This window comes from Cydia pomonella, chromosome 18, assembly GCF_033807575.1.
Source record: "Cydia pomonella isolate Wapato2018A chromosome 18, ilCydPomo1, whole genome shotgun sequence".
In the NCBI taxonomy this organism is placed as follows: domain Eukaryota; kingdom Metazoa; phylum Arthropoda; class Insecta; order Lepidoptera; family Tortricidae; genus Cydia; species Cydia pomonella.
In genome coordinates, this window is record NC_084720.1 from 9,662,165 (window position 1) to 9,686,992 (window position 24,828).

General features: G+C 34.7%; 2 protein-coding genes across 4 annotated transcripts in view; one reads left to right on the forward strand and one right to left on the reverse strand.

Annotated features, from left to right (window-relative positions):
• Positions 1–20,008, forward strand: part of LOC133527607 (uncharacterized) — a 65,349-nt gene extending 45,341 nt beyond the window's left edge. The window contains exons 2-5 of one of the 2 annotated variants that reach the window (XM_061864687.1): positions 14,621–14,714; positions 16,961–17,055; positions 18,445–18,524; positions 19,549–20,008. In XM_061864687.1, the coding sequence (XP_061720671.1) occupies positions 14,654–14,714; positions 16,961–17,055; positions 18,445–18,524; positions 19,549–19,768 (456 nt within the window). In that variant the 5' untranslated portion in view covers positions 14,621–14,653 and the 3' untranslated portion in view covers positions 19,769–20,008. Of the gene's footprint in view, positions 1–14,620; positions 14,715–16,886; positions 17,056–18,444; positions 18,525–19,548 lie in introns of those variants that run through there. The other variant, XM_061864688.1, reaches the window with a different exon arrangement.
• The window catches only part of LOC133527592 (semaphorin-1A), a 533,145-nt gene that overhangs the window by 403,043 nt on the left and 105,274 nt on the right, over positions 1–24,828 (reverse strand). The gene's annotated exons all lie outside the window — the stretch shown is intronic.

A 24,828-nucleotide genomic window follows, 5' to 3' on the forward strand; every position in this document is an offset into this window, starting at 1 on the left:
ACGGGTATCGACTTGTGTTATAGTGGAGATATATACCGAATTATTGTGTGTTATTTAACTTATTTATAACGAAACGGTTTAATGAAACCTGCAGTTGTAATTTTCTCATATAATTTTCATAAACAATTAAAAAAGGCCGTTATAAGAGTTTTTTTTTAATTTGAGTAAATTATCGTAATTATACGTTGATAATAACATTCCAATTTCAGTTGGGGGGGGGGGAGAGGAGATTAAAAGGTAACTTTTTCATATTTCTAGGAATCTTTCAGCAATATCGAAAAGTGTTCATGTACAAACTAAAGTAGACAAAATTTCCTACAAAAAAGGTTATTTACATTTTTGTCATAAAACTTACTATATTTGACTTATTACAATTTACATCTGACTTTACTTTTACAACTGAAATACCTCCTCTTGAATGCTTTTTGTTTCATCCAAGTGTATTTCTTCTCTCTGTGACATGTTATAGGCGTTCCTAAATTGAAGCGCTTACCTTGTACAAATTGTACAAGTTGCGTTTAGTCGCGATTAGGCAAACCAGAAATGTGGACGTGCTAATGTGAGAAAGGCTAGTATAACAAAGATCATCAACAAAAACCGAATTATTTTATATGTAATGAAATAAATATTAAAGTATTTTTTGTTCATATGTATGAGAATAACCTATAGTTATAATAGGTGATATTAGAAAATGTGAGTGGGTACCTAGTTCCAAAAATAAAATCAAAAGTGAATTTAAAGAAAGCCGCAGAAAATTATCCCATTAGTATTTATTTGCACAATGCAGCATTTTTAATCAAAAGAATGCATATTGGCTGCAATAGTTAAATGGCTGTGAATTAAACCTAATACCTCGGAGGGTGTTTGCAACGTGACTATTGCGATCGCACGCGAGTGCTGCAAATTATGGTTATACAAACAATTCATTAAAGTAACGATGTTTGAGACTACGGCGTCGAGCTTCGTACGCGAAAGATAACTTCGCCAGTATAATCTTTCACTTTTTACTCAACTGCGGCTAAGCCAAAAAGAAGGGTTACGATTTTAAATTGACGACTGGTCCGGCCTATTGAGTCGGCCTGTGAAGCCAATGGTCCCGGGTTCGAATCCCGGTATCCAGGCATTTATTTGTGTGATGAACACACATGTATTTATCTATATACGTATGAATATCGTCGCCTAGTACCCATAGTGCAAACTTTGTTAGTTTGGGGCTAGGTTGATTTGTGTAAGACTGTCCCCAAATGTTTATTTATTTATATGTAAATATGTTGTTTATTCCGCTCGAAATTATTAAACCGATTTTGATAAAAGAATATATTGATTCGTTTCTTGAGGGTTTTTAATAATTAATATGACTTTTGTAATATCTTAGTACTAGTAGATACTTTTTTTTACTTGCTAATAAAATGTGAGATAAATTGAATAATAAGCAATTTCCTTTTTAAAATATTCAATACTAATAAACAGAATTGGTATGTAAGGACAAAACTGTTTTATTAACGCCTGTATAATTACTTTACGTAATTTATATTAAAATAAACCATAGCGCCGCATAAACTGTAGAACCGCAATTTTAAATAAACGTCAGGTACCTAAAGTACTAATTAATAATAAAGTCCACATCATACATAATAAACCGCAAGTAGCTACGCCGTAATCACACTGTTGAGGTATAGAGCGAGACCACGCTATGCACATATGTAGCGATGTCCCGCTCGCACATCGGAGAGGAGTGCAGATTCGTATCCAACGCAAAGAACGCATTAGGTGTAATGATTGAAAAGGCTATCTGCGCTAGTCGAACCCAATACAAGAAGAATAGAAAATAGATGTCGATTATATTTCGATCATCATGCCAAATAAGTTCATAAATTTCATGTTCAAAGGGTTTCGCTAGCAGACAGTGACTATCAATTACTTTAACTTAAAGTGACCGATTAGGCAAATTATGCACTACAGTACTACAGTCTTAAGTTACGCTTAAAGCTCCTTACCCGCATACTAGTGACTGAATTCTGCATAGGAATGACCTGTTTAAGACTTCCCCCAAAACGATGACTACATAAAATTTACAAAGGATATTAGCAGACAAGCGGGATATTTAAATAGTCATGAAACCCACTGTGAGCATCAGAAATGTGTGTAGAGATATACAGATTTATATTTTATTTATTTGTCCTAAGACAGCAGCTGCAGCAGCGTGGACGCCGGCGATATCACTGTAAATCTCCTTGATAAAATGACTGCTGACGGATTGTGTTTTACATAACTAATCGCGACAACAATACGGCAACAGCATTGCAATATACCAAGGACATCAGTAACTGTATCTCATATGAATACAGTATGAAATATTAATACTTTAAAGGTAAAACATCTCCCACTCTCTATAATTTGTCGCCATGGAGTTGAGTGAGACAGGGAGTGTAAGGCGATCCCGTTACAGACAAATACCTAGCTGCACTAGTTTATAGTTAATTTAATTATCCACAATGGCTATTCCTGAATGCCGGGGCAAGTGCGGCACAAAAAACCCACTCAACTGGATCTCGTAATTGCACTAATTAACCCGCGGAGTCACGTAGAAATTAAGATGGCGGAGAAAATTTCAAGTGGAGCATTTCTAAACGAACGAACGTCTAACGACACGAAAAATCGAGTCGACATCGCGGTATGGGACGCCCGTTTTACAATTTAGAGAAATCGTCTCATAATTATACATTCAATCCTTTATGTTATAATTCTAACTAAGTGACATACGAAGTAAATGGAGATACTGTTTCTATAGTAATCAATGAAGTAGGCACCTATTGTCATTTACAAAGTGTACAGACTGTTCTCTACTGCGCTCGATACTCGAAACTAATTCTGACATTGAGGAACTCGAAATATGAGAATTGAGAACTAATTCTAAAATTGTGGATCTACAAATTTGAAAATTCATTCAGTCATGTAAAATAAATTTATTTTAACAATGGTCAACCGCACAATGCCAATGTCAATATATTATATTAAATTTGAATGTTAAACGTTGAATCAAATTTCCATTTAGACCGTTTTAAAGAACTTTTTATTTAGAAGTCATAATACCAACCACGGCCATTCCACATTTAAATTAAAAACTAATCAAACTAATAATTTTGTAATAAAAGTTACTTCAAATTTGGATTGAATTTAAGCAAATTAAATAAGTTTGAAATTTACTTTTACATTAATGTAAGTGCATTGGTAAACTTTGAACGTATATTATTAGGAGATGAAATGCTTGAATTCTTCTTTAGATTACTTTGGATTAGTAACGAGATTCAGATTCAGGAGTCTTGTTATAATAATGTTTGTCTTAATGTTTATTTTAATCCCAAAAGTTACTTTCGAAATAGGTACAAATTATAATCATTTATACCTTAAAACAAAATTAACTAAACTTGTGAGGTGAGTGGTCATTAGCATGCTACTTATTCTGCTAGATACAAGCTTTTCTCACTATATTTTCGCATTTTGTAAGTTTGTGCTTCAGTGAATCCTTTTAATGAAAGCACTTCAGTACTCTTAGTCTCTCAATCTTATTAACCTAGATTTAGACGCAACCGATAAAAGTAAGTAATACCTTTATCTCGCTATTTTTCTTAAAGTAAAAGTACTAAAAATTCAATTTCATGCAGTGTTTGTGAATATTTATTTCTAACTTAATGAATACATTGCATTTAGCGTTATGTATTTGACTTCTCCATTTGTAGGGATAATTTTAAAATCACTGTTACATTTTATTACAAAGTAATTAGTAACAGATACACCAAATAGGTTGCTGCTCAGTATAAGACGTGTCATAGACGAGTTAGACGACACTGGTTTTCAGGGCACCCAAAAAAAACCTAAAATAGAAAATTAAAACCAAAACAACATAATATAAGTAGACTTAAATGCGGTGGTCACGGTTTCAAACCCGTGCTCGTACAATTGAGTTTTTGGGGACTTATACCTACGCCATTTCATGGGACTACTTGCCAAACGGCCCCCAGGCTCCAATGAGCAGTGGCAAAAAGCCAGAAAAAGAATAAGGAAGGTTGTGCTTAAAAGAGGCCATGGATTTACAGTTTCTGATTGGTGGCATTAAGTTTTTGACGTGATAACGTCTTATAAATTGATGAACACCGGTAGCATGCACGAAAAAATGTCACGTTGTGCATAGATCTCCACGGTAACGTTACAGCCACGTTGTGGACAGATCTCCATGGTAACTCTTTCTTTGTGTTACACAAAATAATGATAATTCAGTGAAAATAATTCAATTCAATTCATACATAAAAATATGCAATTTTTCATCAATGTTTTCTTATGACGTTATCACGCAAAATTATCTTCCGTAAACCGACTTTACAGACAACCATTTTTTTATGGCAGCTGTCAATGGTCTCATTCAGTTCTGTCAAACCACAGGCAGTTATGTTATGACAAATTGAAACCACAGGCGAATATGTTAATTAAAAAAAATCTAAAATTGAAAATAAACTGGAGAATTTTTCAATTTCACCGAAGCAACCAAAACAAAACAGACAAAGTTGCCAAAACTAGCGTGCAAACTTGACAACGTATTTTTTAGAAACCAGGTCACCAGGCGACCTGCTCTAGAAATCACAAAGGAAAGAGGCTTTGATTCATAAACCTCACTAAGCCGATACATGGAAGCCAACGCGGGTAGCTCGCTGAATATTCAGACAGGTAACGATCTAAATGCTGTTGAGAAATGATGCCATAATGGAATTTTCTAGCTACCCGTTTACGTTTTTTATATTTAAAACACGAAAAATAGCCGTTTTTATAGAGACGGTTAATAAAAATGGAAAGAACAATACGTTTAGTACAGAAGTAAATAAAGTTACAGAAAACATCTTACCACTTAAAACGTTTGAAGAATCCGTTCCAAACGATTTATATGGATGCAAAAGTACAAAAAAAAATGAATAACTATAATACACACTACGGAAATATATCGGAATCGCATTAACGTTTAATGCTTTAAACAGTTCCATATCAGCCTATCGAACAAAACAGTAAATTTTACTGTTCCGAAAAAAAGTATTATTTACTGTTTTGAGCAGCCAAAATGCAGTCAATGCAAACAGTTAACGTTACTGTTTAGTATTTTCGTGTTTTTCAAACATTTGTTCATATTGTATAAAGCAGTTAATGAAAATCACTTTAATGTGTGCTCGATGGATCATATTTTTTCAGTGATTCCTTATTGTAACATGAAATTGGCTAGCTAAACTAACTAAATAGCGCAACCAGCGCTCAGGTGACATCTTCACAGTTCAAATTAGGCTCCAACGCATTGCAGTCACGTCAGATGTCAGAAGCGTGTTTAATATCAAATTACCAAGCTCGCTCGCTCCACCAAATTATAATATGATAATGACATCGAAATACTTGCATACTCCAGACGGATTATGCAGAAGCTGCAAACCGTAATTAATGATGAAGTTTAGCCCTTTACTTCGTCAGGCACCCTAGATGACAGATCAAATATTTCCTCGAGCGTAACTTGAAGTTCTACGGCTAAAAAGTGCTAATATTGGTTTTGATTAATGGAATTAGTAGCTTTTTCCAGAGAAAACAATAGCTTGGAAATAAGATAATTGTTTGTACAGTCACGGACTTTAATTGTTGAGCCATATAGGGTTTGCTTGACATGTCATGTATTGACAAACAAATTAGCTTGAACTATAGATGGGTGGTGGTGGTGCCACACAGTTGCGGCAAAAAACCAACATACTGCAATTTATTGCAATTTTAACAATTCGTGAAATTAGACTTTATATCATGTAAACAATTATTGTATTATCATCACGACCATATACATTACATAAATACTTAAGTCCCAATGCACGTGGCAAAATGGGCAGCTACCAGCAACGTTAGCCCAATATGGTTTGAGAACTTGACACACACGCTAATTACTTTATGTACCTAGTATGTTGTAAATATTGAATATATTTTTAAAAACACTCAAAAACTAATCTTACAAACAATAAAATCTAGGTGGATCGGTTTTTCGCCGTCAAGTTTTCATATGTCATTGCATAATACCCACCGGGTTAACGCGAAAACTCGGGCAAACTAATTATTTTAGAAGTGTAAAATCATCGAAATTGCTAGAGCCGTTTTCGAGAAATTATTAAAAAAATGTATTCACGTGTATCTGAAAAATATTATAGATTATTTGCTGTTACTAGGTATAGGTTCTTGAGAGCATTTGTGTACAAAAAGCACATCGACGTTAATGTATATTTTTCATGTATCTATTGATATTACAAATAAAGAAATGTTAGTAGGTTTTATTTCATGAATTAATTTTGGATATAGAATTCTAAATCGAGTGTGTCACGCGACGTAATTTACTCTAAATGACTCGACTGTTAGCTTATTTACTAATGGCTCTGTGAGCTGTAGACCTTGCTTAACACATTCACTGTCAAGAACACGTATGTGTGTTAATTTTGAACTGGAAGCGGGGCGCCCGGCATCGAAAGTGTTAAACCTGAATAAATGTATGACCCCGCCATTTTGAAGAAAATTCACAAAGAATTGCGACCTGTAGACGAGACCATTCGGATATACGAAAGCATTTTCTCCCAAGGCTTTCGCCTTCGGAGAAGCTAACCGCTCGGTCAATTACTAGTAGCTATGAAATGGTAATGACAATATTTGTAAATGACCGAGGACATCATTTTTATGAAATTTAATGGGAAACATACAGCATATAATAAAACAAAATGGTAAAAACTAATCTAAATTAAAATATATCTAAATATAAATAAATCTATATATTTTATGAAATGATATGTAGGGAGGGCGAGGCTAGAAATTACCCGAGTAAGGCTTAGAATGCACTGCGATTAATTTCTTGCGGTTTTAGAACCGCAAAAAAGTGTTACGTACAGCATGCTTCATAAACGCACGCACTTGCAAGACTGAAACCGCAAGAAATTAATCGCAAGCGTTCTAAGCCTAAGTGTACCGATTTACGATTGATGTAATAATTTTGTAAGGAAGGAAAATAGCAATATATAAAATATTTAAACAACATTAAACATTATTAACATTATTTAAAGAACAATATTTGTCTATTACATGAAGGCCCTATATTCTTTTAAACTCCTTGTCGTTGTTATAGCTTCCTTTGTCATTTATATATATGTAAGTATATATTTTTTTGTATATAGTAATAAATGTAGTCTATTTTAACTATATATTTGTAATATATGTATTATATTGTATTTTACTACTTTTTTCGTTATTTTGCACCACCCGTTAACTGTCTGGAAGAGATCGCTACTTAGCGTTAAGTCCGCCTGTTGTTACCTACCAATGTATATAATGTTCTCAATTTCTGTATCTGTTTTTTTATGTAGTGTGCAATAAAGAATTTTGTTATTATCTCCTTTATTCATTTAAAATCTTGGGTTAGGTTATTTATAATATGAATATAAAAGTAAAATATAAAAACACTTCCAAAACAATACAAAACACATATAAAAACATAATAAAAAACCTAACCTAGGGTGCGGGGTAGGGCCCTAACTGCCGGTGGTCAGGGCTGCAAAGAGAGGAACCGCCGGACTATCGGTGTTGTGTCCAAGATCACCGCCTTCTGCATCTGACCCTTGATCCAACCACCTAGCGCGAGTCTCTCAAAGTGTTGGTCGAGACTCTCCGCTATCAGACCGTTCGCTGAAACGACTATCGGGACAATGATCGTCGAATCAACATCCCACATGGCTGTTATCTCGTGAGCCAAGTCTAGGTACTTACTGAACATGTCCTTCTCGGCTTTCACGAGATTCTCATCATGGGGGATGGTGATGTCGACGAGAACGACCCGGCGTTGCGATCGATCTATTACCACGATGTCAGGCTTATTGGCTACAATAGTCCTGTCAGTAATAATAAATCGATCCCAATAGAGCGTGGCACGATCATTTTCTTATTATTATTATTATATTTTTGTGTGTAAATAAATGTGTCTATGACAGATCGATTCATGAATTACTTTTCTGAACTGTAGTGAGACTAGTAATATATCTCATGATTTAAGTATTTATTACATTGATTCTGTCAGTTTTTCGGTACGTCAGACTCCGTACATAAAACTATTTTCCCTTCTGAAAGGGCTAGTTGTTCCCAAGAACTACATACTGTGATCGACCATAATAACCATATACGTAGGTTTAAAAGATGGTAAACGTTTAAAAATTAGCACAGAATTAAATATTTTAGAAAAATGTATATAAAAATAAATATAATAATAGAGCATTCTAAAACAAATTGACTAAGTCCTACAGTAAGCTCAATAAGGCTTGTATTTAGGGTATATAAATATTTAGAAATACTTAAATACATAGAAAACACCCATTACTCAGGAACAAATATCCGTGCTCATCACACAAATAAATACCCTTACTAGTGCATGCAGTACGCCTAAAAACGCTGCAAATTGTGTTAAAATCATGAAAATCGACATGATTAATCTTTAGACCATTTGAATCAGTTTAACCCGTAGCGCCAAAAAAAAGAAAAGAGGAGTTAATATGACGTCATCTTTTTTGTATGGAAATAATAAAAAAGAATCAGAAACCTATCGTGTTTGGTATTACATGGAAAGGCATTCTGAGTCCAACGAAAAAATTCAACGGTATCGTATCTGGAGGAGCTCAAACTTGGTATGTTTTGAAAATTATTTTAATTTTAATTTAATACAAGTGACTGAAATGTAATGACGTTATATATTTTTAGAACCGGCTCAGAATGCCCTTTCATTTAATATCACACACGATAAGTTACTGATTTTTTTTGTAAGCATTTGCTAAAACACGAGTTCGATAAATATCCATCATTATTATATTTATAGTATGTATTTTATAAATATGTGGTAGTTTATTTATTGTTATTATTTATATATGTAGTTAATAAGTATGGTTTGCTTTTTTATTCATCAATATATGTATTTTTTCTATGCACCAATTCTAGGTGCCATTTATTAGAGGAAAGCCATGTTAAATTGATAATTTATTCACATAATCTATGAGAAACAACTTGCCCCAAAGGTGGAACAACTTACCCCGAAATATTAATGCCGCCCCGAAATGAATAAAAAACCTGTTGAGATATTAAATAGAATAGAATAGGAATCATTTATTCGTAAACACAAAATAGAAAATTATACACAACAGAGAAACATAAAAAGGAGAAAGTGGCACGAAATGGTCTCATCTCAGTATTAGTAGAAAAGATAATACCAATACAAGGAGAGATAAATATCTCTTCATCATTTCGATATAATAAAAATTAAGTCATGGTATTAGAAAATCGAAACTTCTAGTTCTATCTCTCTACCATTTTACTACGTTATGATCCATATTTACTAAATGATAAATATATAATATGTATACCTCTTACCTATATATGTATATATATACCTATATATGTATTTATATTATATGTATGCCTGGTTGTCTGAAAGAGATCGCGCTTCAGCGAAGACCCCCTGTTGTTTACCTCTATCATTAATCAATTGCTTCTCTAAGCTGTATCTTTTACTGAGGTGTGCCAATAAAGAGTATTCTATCTATCTATTGCTATATAACTCTATGATGCTTTCCTCATACCTGTAACATTACTGATAACACAAACTTTTTTCCATATAAAATTCTATAAGAAACCACGGAAGAAGGCAGATTTAACATCTTTGATGTTTCAGCTACCTGAAAAGCTTAACTATTTATTATTAAACATCGCCAACCTTACTCATTAGCGACGTACAACGTGGTCTTAACCTTTTTCTGTACTAAAACTAACCAGAGACCCTTGGCCACTTAAGTTTTGCGCGTCACGTTGAGCTTTGGTTGTAGACATAAAGCGTATTTATAAAAGCCCACAGAAGGTCTGTAAGTCGGTTTCGCTTTGAAGCGAGCGGCTTACAGAGGTAATCCGTCGGAGGTCAGTCGAGCAGCGTCACCTGTGCTCCGAGGATTTTTTATTCAATCTCAATATGGGCCCGATGGAATGAAAACAATGTTATGGTTTTATAAAAAAACACTAAAACGTATGCTTTATTCTCTACTATAAAGACAATAATGTCTATAAAGATATAATATAAAATATACGAAATGACTGTAATGTTTTTCGTCTTTCGTTAAGTATACCTTTAAGTCCTATAACGATTACTTAAACAGTTACGAGATTATTTCGGGGCAAAATGTGCCAATAGGCACCCATGGCAAAAAAAACGGTCAAGTGCGAGTCGTTTACCTCGCGCACCGAGGGTTCCGTACAAACTTATACATTAGCATATTTGTGTACAGCGCCATCTATGGGCAAATTGACTAACTAATTTGTGCTATCTGTATGTATGTTGGTTTTTCAAGGATAATTATTTATCATGTGAACCGATTTTAATAATTTTTGTTTTATTTGAAAGAAGGTGTCTTTAGTGTAATCTCGTAGGAACACCCGCAAACTGAATGAAATTGAAAATAAAATTATAAAACGTTTTTTGTTTTATCAAGATAGAGGTCTGATTTTATTTATCCTGAAATCATTATCATAATGTTATTATTATGTAAAAATTTAATAATTTGTCATTCGTAAACTTCGGAGATAAGGGGGACGAGGGAATGATATATTTTTTCACATTTTCCTTCATAATTAATTTTTTTTTTCACTATGAAAAAACAATAAAAAATTGTTTTGTAATGTTCAATTTGAGCTATTTTAAATAATACCTCTCTTGACCTAGTAACTAGACTTTGAAACTTAGCCCCTTCTTTATATTGAGCATTTTCCATAATGAAAATAAATAATATAAAAAATTACACTTCCAATATGTCTGGGTTAGCGTTGTTCATTAGTATTCCAAATTTGAAATCGACAGCTTAAGTACTTTTTGAGATATTTAGCAATAAGACAGACGGACGGACGGACGGACGCACGGACAGAGTCGCACTATAAATTCCTTTTGTACCTTTTTGGTACGGAACCCTAAAAAACGGAGAGCTTTACTGACAGTCTTGGCTTGCACATAAGTAGCTAACAATAAATAAATAAAAGGTATAATTCCGGAAACCGGAAACCTATGTGATCATGGATCCCAAAGGCCCGCAACGAAACCTTAACCAAAACCAGGGAAAAACAGCGGACAAACTCTAGGCTAGTCCGTCAGTAAATTGAATAAATGGTAGATAAATCAATGTAGCAATATGTATTCCTATTTTGCGACTAGCTCACAAATCACTCCGCATGTTGCTATCGACAAATATTCATCTTCCGCGCTTTTTGACAATCCGCCTACGACAATTTTGTAAGAGATATATCTATATTTGGTGTATATAATGTGACCACATGGCATATTTAACATATTTGTTATTTAATATTATTTGAGGATTCATTTTGCCTTAGTTTTATATATGTTGTTTTTAAATTGGACGGCTAGGGCTGTGCAAAGTACAAAGTATTTTATTCCCATTGAAGACTTCTTAAAATAAACTCATGTTAACATCTCCCATTAAAAGTACATACAATATAAAACCGACTATAATAATATCACAATACTGTCCCACGCATGGCAACTGTAACATACGAAATAACATTCAAGTATTTACCTTGTTTTTCGCGCACTAAATTTAAAGGTCAAACTGATCTCCCAATGTCACTTACGATTTATGATTGTTAGGTGTGGTGGGGAAGAGTACATAACCCAAGTTAGCTAAGTTAGTTACGATACCCAATGGACATGTCAAATATGAATGAGAACTCGCATAATCAATAATTGCCAACATCACAGACGTACCGGGGTGGCGGAGCACCCACAGTATAAAGACATTGCCAGTAACCTATCTCGAAACAATTATGATTTTGATAATCTATTTAACGTTTAGTTCTCGAACGCTACGACTGCTTGTAGTAAACAAATCTAGACTAAGATTTTATAACGTATCGTAACTGGTTTTTGCGCGGTCCCTGCATTTGAAGTTGAAGACGGAATACGCCACATCTACTCTGGTATTTCTCCCAAGTCAGGGTTGACGAAATGTTCTAGGACAAGTTAGTTTCTAGTTCTCACAGCGGTTGGTATTCGATTTCTTGCTTCACTTGCCTGCTATGTACGTCGGTAGTTATGTGACTTTTCCTACTTTGGGTGGCATGTTTCTCGTTTAATATACTGATTTAATGTGACTTTACTAAGAGCTGTCGAGAAATAAGCTTATCTGTTAAACACGTCCCTGGTAACAATTGTAAGAATAATAAAAAATCTATAGATTCTTAATAAATAATAGATTTTTTGAGTGTAGCTACTTATTACAAGGAATGAAGAAAATATTTTCGCTTCAAACAATTGATATCATATCGCGTGAAACAGTTTAAAAAAACTGGTAATTGTTATTATAATTGATAATTGATTTAGGTATTTCTTTGCGGTTATCCATATTACATTAAATCTACCTATATCGAATCGTAACCAAATTTATAACACATTATTGAATTCTATATTCGCAGTGTACTTTTAATCTACAATCGCCATCAGATATATCGGAGCGACAAAGGTGGTCAAAAATATCTGAACACGCACCTAACGCCATGAAAATAGAGGCGTAAGTATTAAAATGAGCACTTTGGCCGCTCCGATATATCTGATGGCGACTATACAAATTGATTTTGTCATATTTTCCTTTTTTGGTGAGGTATAAATGATGTTAAAGTTTTTTCTGCTTTAATTTGCCTGTTGTGGTGTTGATTGCATATGAACACATATTATACTTTTACGAAGGCGGATTGATAAGTTTCCGAAACCACAAAGATATTCAAATCTGCCTAATTTATTAGTCTACTTCAATTATACTCTTTCTAGCTCGGTACAACTTAACCAACAAGGCTTTTCCAGAGTCATTATTCCGTTTTTATATGATTTTCTGTCAAGGCCCTCAATATGGCGGTTACTTTAATATTGGTATTTTTTATGTCGAATTAGCCCTTTTATGAAATTTGAAAACATATGTAAGTCACAGGGGTCCACATCCTGCAAAAGCAAAACTCTTCAATATTTGCCGTCTCAGCGGTAGCCGAATGAATCGGCGAGTCATCGGCTTTAAGAGCTGCAGCGGCAGTCAACATGCACAAAGCTACTTTTTGACAAATACTTTGATAATATTTTGAAAACGTATTTCGGCGAGTTGTTTTTATAATCTCTGCTGTGTCACCAGGTATCGACGGTACTAAAAGAAGGTAAAGATTCCCCTATTACACGAAGTTTTAATTTGGGTTTCCGTTTTTCTTTTTAAAACATAAAATTTATGATAACTTGATCCTCAGTTTTCTTCGTTTTCATGAAAATGGAAAACTGACTTACTTCTAACGTCAATATTTTTTTTTAAACAAATTAACTTGAACAATTTTTTTTTATAATTTATTGAGAAAGATTGCAAATTATGATACAGAAGTAATTTCTATCATTATTTTGATACTTCAATGTGGTTTCGGTTTTTTATCAAACCACCCCCTCATATCATAGTTACACACAACTATGTCTGAATTTAAAATATGATGGTACAGGCTAGACTGTTCGTGTATCTAGAAAAATAAAATAGTACATTTCAATGCAAGTGTGCAAAGTGTGTCATTATTTATTTACGAGTCCCAAGATGTCTATTATGAGCCATAGGCGAATAAAAGACACGGGCTAATTAAATGATGATGTGTAAAAATCACTAGTTTTGAAAAACCAACTTTGCGAACGCTAAACAGCTACGTAAAGTAGCTGTCGACCACTCCATTTTTTTTAACTTTTGCACCTATATTAATAAAATAGAAGCCGCCCCTTAGCCGAAAACAAAAACAAAAGCCAGCGATTCAATGCAGAGTGGTCCACAATTGTAGCATCGCCGATGCACCGCGTCAGGGGAAATTTCTCTGATTGTGCTCATTCTCTATTCAACCGTCCCGGGCGTGGGGTGCATTCCAAAAATTTCCCTTTTACCTTTTTCATGCAACTGAAGCCTCTTTGATGGGAATTTTTTTAACGGCCATTGGTGTCTGGTCTATCAGGATCCCTGACTTTTGTAACATTGGTTTTTCCTGCCCTAGTATTTTTCACTGAGAAGAGGTTCCATTGCATTGACAATTGTATGAAAGCACGCATAGGTTTACCATTATGTTTGATAGCACAAAGAGCGTTTAGGATAATTTATTAATTATTTTCCCCGTATATGATATCAACATTGACAACGATGTATTATTGTTTCCATTTGAATTTGTAATAGTATGACCGAACGATTTGTTTACAGCACCTACTCAACTAGTTTATAGATGGTAAACATATTATGTATGTGCAATCTGCAATGCGAATCGAATAAATTAAAGAATCGCCTTGGCACCCTAACCGGGTGAAACTAAATAAGCTGTCATAGTGCAACAGTATGCTGTGCAATATTTATGCGCTGCAACTGCACGCGTGCCCCAATATCATTCAATATTGTAAGGTGCAATTAACGGTATCAGAAAAAAATGAATGGTAATTTATGCATACTTATTGCAATTGCTCTAATAGCTGTTAGTTTTTCCGCAGAAGTACGGGCTAATAGAATCAAGATTCGGTCAAATGGATGTTGGACCCGCAGACTGCGTTTCGTGCAATGAATGTATTACTTGGGATAGTACGAGTAAGTACAGCTGACCTGTTTTTATTATTTTTTCAACACATTTGCTCGTAACGTGGAACTCATTGAATCGCTTTTAGGCTCATAATCTTAGATAGAAGGGTCCTCAGAAAGCTCGGTTCTCCCTAAATACGTAGTTACTCTCTCATTTTAAAACTACTAGCTAGATTGCTCTGAAACTTTGTACTTAAGGTATATCTAGGGCTGTAATTAGTTTATGTAGCCTTCGATACCATAGTAAAGTAGTAGTATACAGCTAATTTAAGATTTTCATACCAAACTTGTGTTTGCTCTATCTCGTTTGTTTTATACGGTGGAGCAATATAAATTTCAGCCCCAGATATTCCTCATTTCATTGTATGTGCAAAGTTTCATTACAATCCAACGCGTAGTTTTAAAATGAGAACGAAACTCCGTTTGTATGGGAAGGTGAAATTCGGCCGAAATTAGCGGGGACTCAGTTTTGTTTTTGCAATTTGACTGTCTTATAATATGTAGATTGCGTATATATGTAGGTAGATAGAGTGCCTCTTGCGTCGAAGGTTTGTGCTGGTACCAGACGATATCTCAAAGCGTATCGTACCTCACATGCAACATATTCAGATCGGCGCCCACCCCGTCGAAATCAAAGTCGGTCCTACTAAAAAGTTACCTTTTAAATGTTGGACTTCCTAGTACAAGTAGGCAGTGTCCAGATACGGAACCCTAAAACCATTTATTTAAGTGGTATTCACAGCAGAGTTGTAATGATGGATTTGAAAGGATGTTGGCAAGTATGGAAGTATGTTAATAATGATTTCTTGAATTTGGAAGTGTAAGTACCTACCAGCCTACCAGCACGATTTAAGATCATAATGACATATGTAATGTATTTTGTAAGTACTTTGTTTATCTAATATTTCATTTTTCGTCGAGATATTTATAACTCTTCTTTTGAAGAGAGACTTTGATATGGAATATCTTTTCTCACAATACGCGTAAGTACAAAACAACACCTACCTTATCTTTCGTTAGGTTACAAAGCGTAAAGAAAGGTAAAGCTTAAGGTGCCTACTGGTTGAAAAAATGTATCTACTGGGTTTTTAGATAACAATACTGTTGCCAAAAAAACTAGTGACTATTGATCTATTCATATTGTTTTCATATTGCTTTAGAAGGGTGAAACATAGAAAAAGACTTTAATCTTAACGTTCATAGTATAGACTGTACCTTAATATACTTATAACTTTCTTTTTTACTTACAATGAGGTGTATACCTAACCTACCTACTTAAAAGATTATTTGATATCGGATCGCCCGTTCAATAAAATAGGTATTTTTCAGAAAACAGTTGATAGCTTCCCGATACATTAAAAGGGTCGCGTGGGGCCCATAAAGTTAAACAACTTTTGAATTACCGCGTCGACCCACATTCGCTGCTCTACGTATATGTAAGATGTCATGGCAATGTAAGAGTCTTAAATATGAGTATTTTTCACTATTTACTACAGCTAGCTTGTTTTGAAAAATGTAGTTTTTTTTTTAACACTTATATGTTGAAATTTTAGATTTCCGAGTCTATTCGTCAATCTTTAATAAAATAAATGCGCTGGTCCAAACCGGTGACTCTACTCAGAGCCAGAAATAGTGTAACTTGACATATATGCAAATGCATTATTTAAGAGCAAGAGTAGAACAATAAAAATAAAAGTAATATATACTCAAAAAAATATTATTATATCTACACACCACCATACTTATCAAACATACTCTCGTAAACGTGAAATCACTTGTTTCTATGATGTCTGAGAGCGTACCGCCAACACCGAAGTTCGCAATTGCGGGCATCTTTCTTTGTCACTCTTATTACAAGGCGTAATAAGAGTGACAAAGAGTAAAAGAGAAAGATGATCCCAAAATGTGAACTTCGGTGTACGTGGTAGGCCCTGCGGTTGAATAACTCATTTTTTTTGTTAGGTACATTCTTAAAATGTTTACCCGCATCTTTTGTGATATTTTGCTAGTTGTTCGCTATCAAGACCGGTACCCTCGTCATAACGTCACAAACAGGGTAAAAACCAATTAAAGTCGTGTTATAATATAATATTATGTCATATGTGCCGAACGAAATACTCGGCAACGATGACTAAATATATATATTTATTTCTCTATTTTTTTCTCTGGGTAAATTGCCAGTCTTAAGGACATGAACGAACATATCACGGCTACATATTTAATGATTGCTGAGTGAAGTACAGTATGATAACCAGGAACCGTGACAGGCTTGCACAACAATCGCAGATATAGAAGGATGCGCGGGCGCCAGCCAGCATACGAAGCTACCGCCGCCATGAAGAACGTCGCTGTGAGTACTCATTTATACAAAAACAATGTTGTTTCAGACAGTTTGACCTTGACCTGTTGTGTTTTTTATCAACTGAGTTTCCAAAAATAATAATGATTGTTCAAAAAGGGTTTGACGAAAATAAGTGTTTAGATTTTACAGTGTAGGAAAGGGTTAACCTATACCTATTATAAAATTTCGTATTTAGCTCATTGTTTTAGGTCAGGATTTTTTTTTCGTATGTTATATAGAAATTCAAGATTTTTTTAACAAAGCTTATTTATATTTAGTTATAATATATACGTTCCATTTTGTTCGATAACTTGTTGCTATTTTGTAGGAAGTGAGATTATCCTAATGCTGTAGAAATTTTGTGATTTCTGCTCAAAAAACGGCGACAAGTAGTTTTGACAGTCTCTCGTGATGTTAACTTCACACTACCTAAGGAATTCTGAAGAGCCCGAAACAGGTGAATTTTTAGGATGCACAGGGCTATGTGGCGCAAATACATTAACACTTCTCAGCCACAAGCTCTCTCAATTTTTGCTAAGTGGCTAAAGATGCGTGTGGTCTAGCGTTCTACGTGATTCATTAGGTTTATTTCAGTAAGATCGTGTGGCACTCAAATATTGAGCTTTTTTGTATAGGTAGGTTTTGGGTAGGTAGGTGGTGTAGGTAGTAGTATGTGTGTTTGTATTTAATAGTCTCCATATTTAGCTCCTTGCACTACCTGTTGACTTTTGTATGAGTTCGAAATTTCCTGCTACCTAAAGGTTGTCTGGAAGAGATCGCTTTTTAGCGATACGACCGCCTGTTGTTACCTGGTTCTATTTTCCTTTAAAATTCATTTGTAGTTTTACATGTATGTAAAATGTATAATTGTTGGTGCAATAAAGAATATTTACTTACTTACTTACTTACCCAGTTTTTCAAATGGGTCAAAACTGTTTTGTGGTCAACACCTAGCTCTTCAGCTATGTTAAAACTACTAATATACCGATCTTGCTCCATTTTTTCAAAATGGAATATCCGTAACGCCAGAACGAGCTTCACCTTTGACATCCAAATTCCCAAAACGCTTGAACCATTTGTGTGCGACTATTACTGACACTGCGTTAATTCCATAAACGTTACAGTTTCTTTTCACGGCATGTACATGTGTCGAATTATTCGCTTAAATGAAATAAAATTTCAAAGTGTATCGAATTTCTCCAGGAAAACAGAAAAACAAAACAAATAATAAGGCTGCTAACAGTTTTTTTTAATTTTTATTTTTGTAAATGTAATCTTTTTAATGGTATCATAACCAGCCAGACACAAACAGTACAACTAAATAATTTTACTTCAATTTTACACCTATAAAATCTGAAAGAAATTTTTCCCTGACGTACGTTTGTAAATTTGTTACAGATAATCCTTTGCTTAGCTATCGCCAGCCATATGGCGGTCACTTCACCTGTACCCGAACCTGATCCCGGCCATAAAACACAGTAAGTATGTAGTTAATACTTTGAAGGACAATGCATAGCTGCATAGATAGATATATAAATAAATAATGTATTGCCCCAACATGGTTAAATTACAATTATTTTTACACACTTAAACTACTGATTATATGTATAAAATTAAGCTCAAATTACATCTGCCTATGTGACTATTGGACAGTCTCAGCTATGCCCTTTACGGCGTAGTTTCAGCGCTGGTTTTCAGCTTGCCCGAATAATAATAAATAAGTCCCGCCCGAATAGTGTTTTAAAGTGTTAAACAACTTATTAAAGGTGTGTCGTGAAATTATAGGTTTAATACTGGCGTTTATATACGCTAATAATATGCTATAAAATTTACTGTCCATATTCCATAGACGAGTCTACACCTACGTCTGAAGTAAAAAAGACAGCATATACTTCTTGATACTGACACACGGTAGGCTGTACAAAAAGAACAATGTAAAAAAGAGAAATGAACTAATGACAGCCATTCGCAGCAAAGTTGTATGCATCCATCAAACTTGCGTATTAGGATAATGTACGCACATGTATAATGTGAGCGATGGCCCACATTATAATATAAAGTACCGTCAATATTGATCGAGGCCCGCGTGCGGTTACAAAGTTTGACTTTTAAACCGAAGGTTGCGGGTTCCATTACCAGGAAATATGTCCTTTTATTTTTCCTCGCCGCTTTATTTGATTTCATTTTTACTTATCAAGCCAAATCTATTTTATTTTAACAATCCAAAGTTATAAATAATCCCACGGGACCCATTCGAATGATCGGTCGTGACAAGTAAAATATAAATATACAAACATAGGGTGTCACCGCAAAACATATTGGCATTATTGGCAACAAAAGTGAGAAGCGGCACTATCACCAATGAATTTTTCTATTTGAAATTCAAAAGGTACTAATAACCAATCTTAATGTCTAACAGTATCATATCTAAATTTTAGGTAACTTAGCTTGTTTAGTTTTATTTTGGATATACATAGCTTGTATTGTAATTTTACTTTGCAGCATCAGAATCCACGTACCATACGACGTTCACACAATCCACCACCACCACGTAGAGAAAGTGCCGATTTTCCACGAGGTCATCAAAGAAGTACCGATTTTGAAGGAGATCATTAAAACTGTACCAGTTGTAAATACAGTCCATGTCCCGATAGTCGAGACGGTGGCAGTGGAGAAACCGGTGTTTGTACCAGTACCATACAAGCATCATGGATGGCATTGAGGATTGACTACACCGGAACACAGTGTATATTAATTATTAAGTGACGTGCGTAGCGTTTTCGCCTATGATTATGTTGCGTAAACCTTCCGGTGTAGCCGACCATTTATAGTCAATAATTCGATATTAATAAATACTTGTTTCTATAAGGTGTACTCAGGTACAGTTCAATCTCTTTACACGTGTATATTTTCTAAGAGAATGTATGTACGCTGTTTAGATTGTGATAAATAATGTCTTATTTTGGTTTATTTTATTTCCAATAACCTAAGCTATAATATATATTTTACCAAGCAACAGTTATATAACAAACAGTGTCAACTTATCTGTACAAAAAGCATAAATGTTACACAGGACATGGTGGTTTGGGGTGGATCAGAGCCATAATAATAAATCATGTATGAATAATCTTATAACATCCTTTTGTTTTTGAAATTTTATGAAAATATGGGGGATAAATATATTCGTCCGGAATGCACATCGGTCATTCAGAGAGTGTTATCGAGCTGGCGGTATCAGCACATCGGCCTATTATGCTGTTTGATTTATTTTCTGGCATTTTGTTTAACTCATATGTGTACTGGGTTGGCTGTTCATTGGGAGCATATTCAAAACCTTAAAAATGATCCTCATAGATGTTTGTGTCATGTTCGAATAAAAAAATGTTTATATATTCCAGTTTAATCTCTTACAATTTATATAACATTTATTCTAATAAAGCTCTTAAACAATCTATATTGACTAACTAAACTAAAATATAATATTACAAATGCCAATGTCCATGCCGCAAACAGACCTGTTAGAAGGGGTATTCTCTTTATAATTGGTTCCTTTTTTTTTGTAGGTAAGTATATTTTATAGTAGATGATTTTACTTTATTTCTAGGTTTAATTTTAGTTTTAATTTATATAACTACATTGAATGTCTATAGTGGCATTAAGTCCGCCTGTTGTACTCTTTATGTGCAATAAAGTTTAAAATAAATAAATAAGTACTTTGTGCTGCTTGATTGTTTTAATTTTTGCCGCGTAATTTTTTGTTAATAATATTTGAAACTAACAACATAATAATTATGTTTCATTCACGTTAGGTACTGATATTAGACGGAGAATAAAAGAAAAAAATATATTTTAGAAATATAAAAGCTGGTCAGGCCGCATAGCCAACGTTACAATCGTTAACGTAGCTCCGTAGCGTAGCGTAATCATCTCTCTCTATCACTCTTCCATATTAGTTCGACTGTGACAGTTGCTTTTCGTTCGCCACGGAGCGTGAACGATAGGCACGTTGGCTACGCGGGCAGGTTAACCTGATATAGCTGATTAACCTAACACAAAACGATATTTCGTCTTCATTGCGTATGCGCCCATGTGTTTCCACACTTTCCTGTCCAAAGTAAATTTACAAAAAACGTGCTGTATTCGCATATTGTGAAATATTGAAATATTTTTTTATTGGATGTTGATAGCAAATAATAGGGTCCGCCAAGGGTAAGGAGTTGGAAGGCAAAATAAACGTTGCCTAACCCTTTACATCATAATTTATAACACGATAACCACCGACAGCAGGCAGGCCGTATGCTTGTGTAGCTAACAAGCCTGCCTGTTGTAAGGTGGTTATCGTTGCCTATGAACGCTTGCAACTCCATGGGGGAGTCAAACACGCGATGCCTGCTTTCTCCTTCCAAATGACAATTATTGACAGGTAACCAATAAAATTAAATATACAAGAATACACAAATAATAATAAATGACGTTTAACAGAAATGAAAACCCAAACAATCAACCCACTCATTATTCCAAAAGCTGTCAGACCTAAATGACACGTAAGCTCAAAATGAGCTACTTCCCTTATAGACAACCATGTCGACACTTTTTATCGATGCGCGCCCAATTAAATCTTTTGTCGACTCCCAGACACTTGTTATCGATAATTATTGCGCTCGTGAGTCCCCTCGACAGTTCTGATAACGTTACACACGTTAAAATTGAAATAGCAATTTAAAAGGTATTTCAGTTCGAATAACTTGCATGAAACAATGGAACGCGTCGTGTCAATAATTTAATTTGTCATTGTGGTTGAATGCGCTTAATGAGATGAGTGGATAGATTTCACTAAATAAGCCAGGTTCTGTTGGCGTTTGCATTTTAACAGTAACATTCTGTATGTAGTGCTCATCTTTTCACTATGCCTCTTATAATTCTTATATTACCGTCGTATATCAAATATCAAAGGACCATCGTCGTTGAAACGCTTCATTAACTGATATTTTTAATTTTAAGTTTTTCAGGAAAATATCGTTTCGAAACTGGAGTTTCTCATTGTGTTGTATGTTTCAAACGGGAAGTCAATGAATGTAGGTACATAACAAAACAATGAAAGTATGTTATTTTTCTAAGTTAATTTACTTATATCAAAGCACGTAGATTTGAATGACTTCAATGAATAATAATAATAACTACGCTACAACCTAACTTAAGAAGATAAATAACAAAACAAATAAGGAGACAAACAAGTTTTTTATCCAGTTTACCTCTTAGGTAGAAGAGTTTTGTTTATCATTCCTAATTCACACAACGAACGGATTAAAACAGTTTTTGATAATCTGTATTTACTTAGTGACAAATGACACTTCGCTATTTTCAAGGTAAGGGTAAATTTGCTAATACTGGACCAGTAGCTTTAGCCCTAACGGCACTTCGCATAAGACGACATTAAGAGTATGGTCATAAAATCATGACTAAATTAGCCAAGAAACGTCCACTGTCGCCTTTACTCAGCGTTCTCAATCTTAATCAGATATTCACTATATTTTACCTCTATATCTCACTAAATAAGTAATTTAAAAAATGTACACGTCACAGCCAATTTGACTCTTTGCCGTATAATTCGTTACCATTATCACCGTGTCACTGGACGGCAAAAAAGTTAATTACTGAAGCGAAAACTGGAACGCCGCAAATTTAAATCCATATTAAACATTAAATAAGAATGTAGAACTCGATACGGCGAACAATTATTTGGTCCAGTAAATCGGAATAAACAGAAAGGACTGACAAGAAGGAAACGGAATTAAAATATCAATGATGATCGAATATGAGTCAAGTGAATCGCAAAACCTCTTGTGAAAAATTCTTAGCTACATGCAACACATTTTATCCTAAGAGACAATTTGCGTTAGATTTGTCGTACTTGTTGTACTTGAATTGACACATAGGAAACTTCCAATATGCGCAATAAACATGCAATTCAGGACTTAAGCCCAGGACCTCCAGCTCCGTAGGAAGAGTAACTACCGACTAGCCGAAGGCGGTGATTGAAGTACTTGTTTAATTTAAAATGAATCCCTTAATGCTTGCTTAGTCAATACTCACTAACACAACATCCGACTAGCTCCAGGCGGGTAAATCAAACATTACTCCAAACGTGCTATCTGGAACGCTGCTCGTATTGAATGCTGGCTTCACCGCACCAGTAAGTAAAGTAAAGATTAGCAATATCCAGAACAGGTCAAGTTTCAGCCAATTTACATAGAGCCCACAGTTGCACGTTTGTATCGCAGGGGACGCTTAAGTTTCCAACTGGAGTTCATTCGCTCCGAAAGCTTTCCTTTGGACTTTCTAGGCGGCTGTTTCGTCAAATCCATATTAATCCAGTCATTTCATTACGTTCGTAAAATATTCCTCTTAATCTTAGTATTATTTTATATTTCACAATAAAGAAAATTGCTGCCGATAGTGAACTTAAAATACTTACTCAATTTATCTTTTCTGTCAAACATCAGTGCCCTTAGTGTAAATTTAGTCTATAGCGAAACGTGACGTACGCGTTTGCGTTAAGTCTCATTTTGTATGGGTTTTTGAACAGCGCGCCAAGCGGGACGTTTTGGAAAGTCAAAAATCTCATACAAAATGACACTTAACGCAAACGCGTACGTAACGTTTCGCTGTCGAAAATATTTACACTAGGGGTACTGTTCTCTGAAGCTTTTTCCATTTGCTGAAACTGAATTACCTTCAAATATAAAGTTTTTAAGTAAGAGTCATTTTATACAGTCAGAAATTAAACATTGGCAAAATTGAAAATTGTGTTAACATAAATGGCAGGTAAATTCAAATCTTTATCAAGGTTCGAAGAAACTAGCGGGGAAAACTTGATAGTTTCTAAGAACTTACAAAACATTATTTTTCTTCGTCAATTAATTCAAATGAAATCTATTTAGTTCGATGAGTAAAGTTGACTATTTAGTCTGCGTCGACCATATCAATCATTTGAAATACCGAGCTATCAAATACCTATGTTCAACTTTGATTTTATTCAATCATCAGAGCATGATTTGGATGTGGAGTTGATAAACATAAAGGCTCAAAATAAGCTTGCTTGTCGCCATGGGGACTGAGTCTATAATATACATACATACATATATAAGTTCTAGATTTACAAAAAAACTACAAACACTTATTTTTAAAATTTAAAGTATGATGAAAAACATTGTGTGTAACACGCGAGGTGGGATTGTTAAAATTGTAAACTTGACACAAAAATCCTCTGCGCTACGCTCCGCGCACCGGATTTCTATTGACTCTCGTTAGTTTTTAGGGTTCCGTACCCAAAGGGTCAAACGGGACGTTCGTCATTCTGGTGATTTTTTCATAGCGGCAACGAAGACTTTAGCCAAGAGTATTAAATTCGCACGAACATAAAATTATACCACGACTCGCCAAAAGCACGAACTGTTACAATACGCGACGAACAGCTCTCTTAACCAACAAGGGTTTACTATTAGAAGAAAATCGACCGTAGTACGCTCGGATTTATGCCCATAATCGCGCAGCTTGCCCACTCCGCTCATTTGTTTAACTCATCAAGGAAAAGATTAATTAGGAAGATTAGTTATCGCCTTTAAAGATTACGTCATTGCAAGCAAACGACGAGGGGGCTGAAGGGCCGGGGTGGGGTGGAGAAGTGACGAAAACGCACAATATCTCGTTCATTCTTGCCTGCGGCTGACAGGGGGGCTCCCTGTGAACTTTATGGCCGATTTTACATAGACACATCTATGG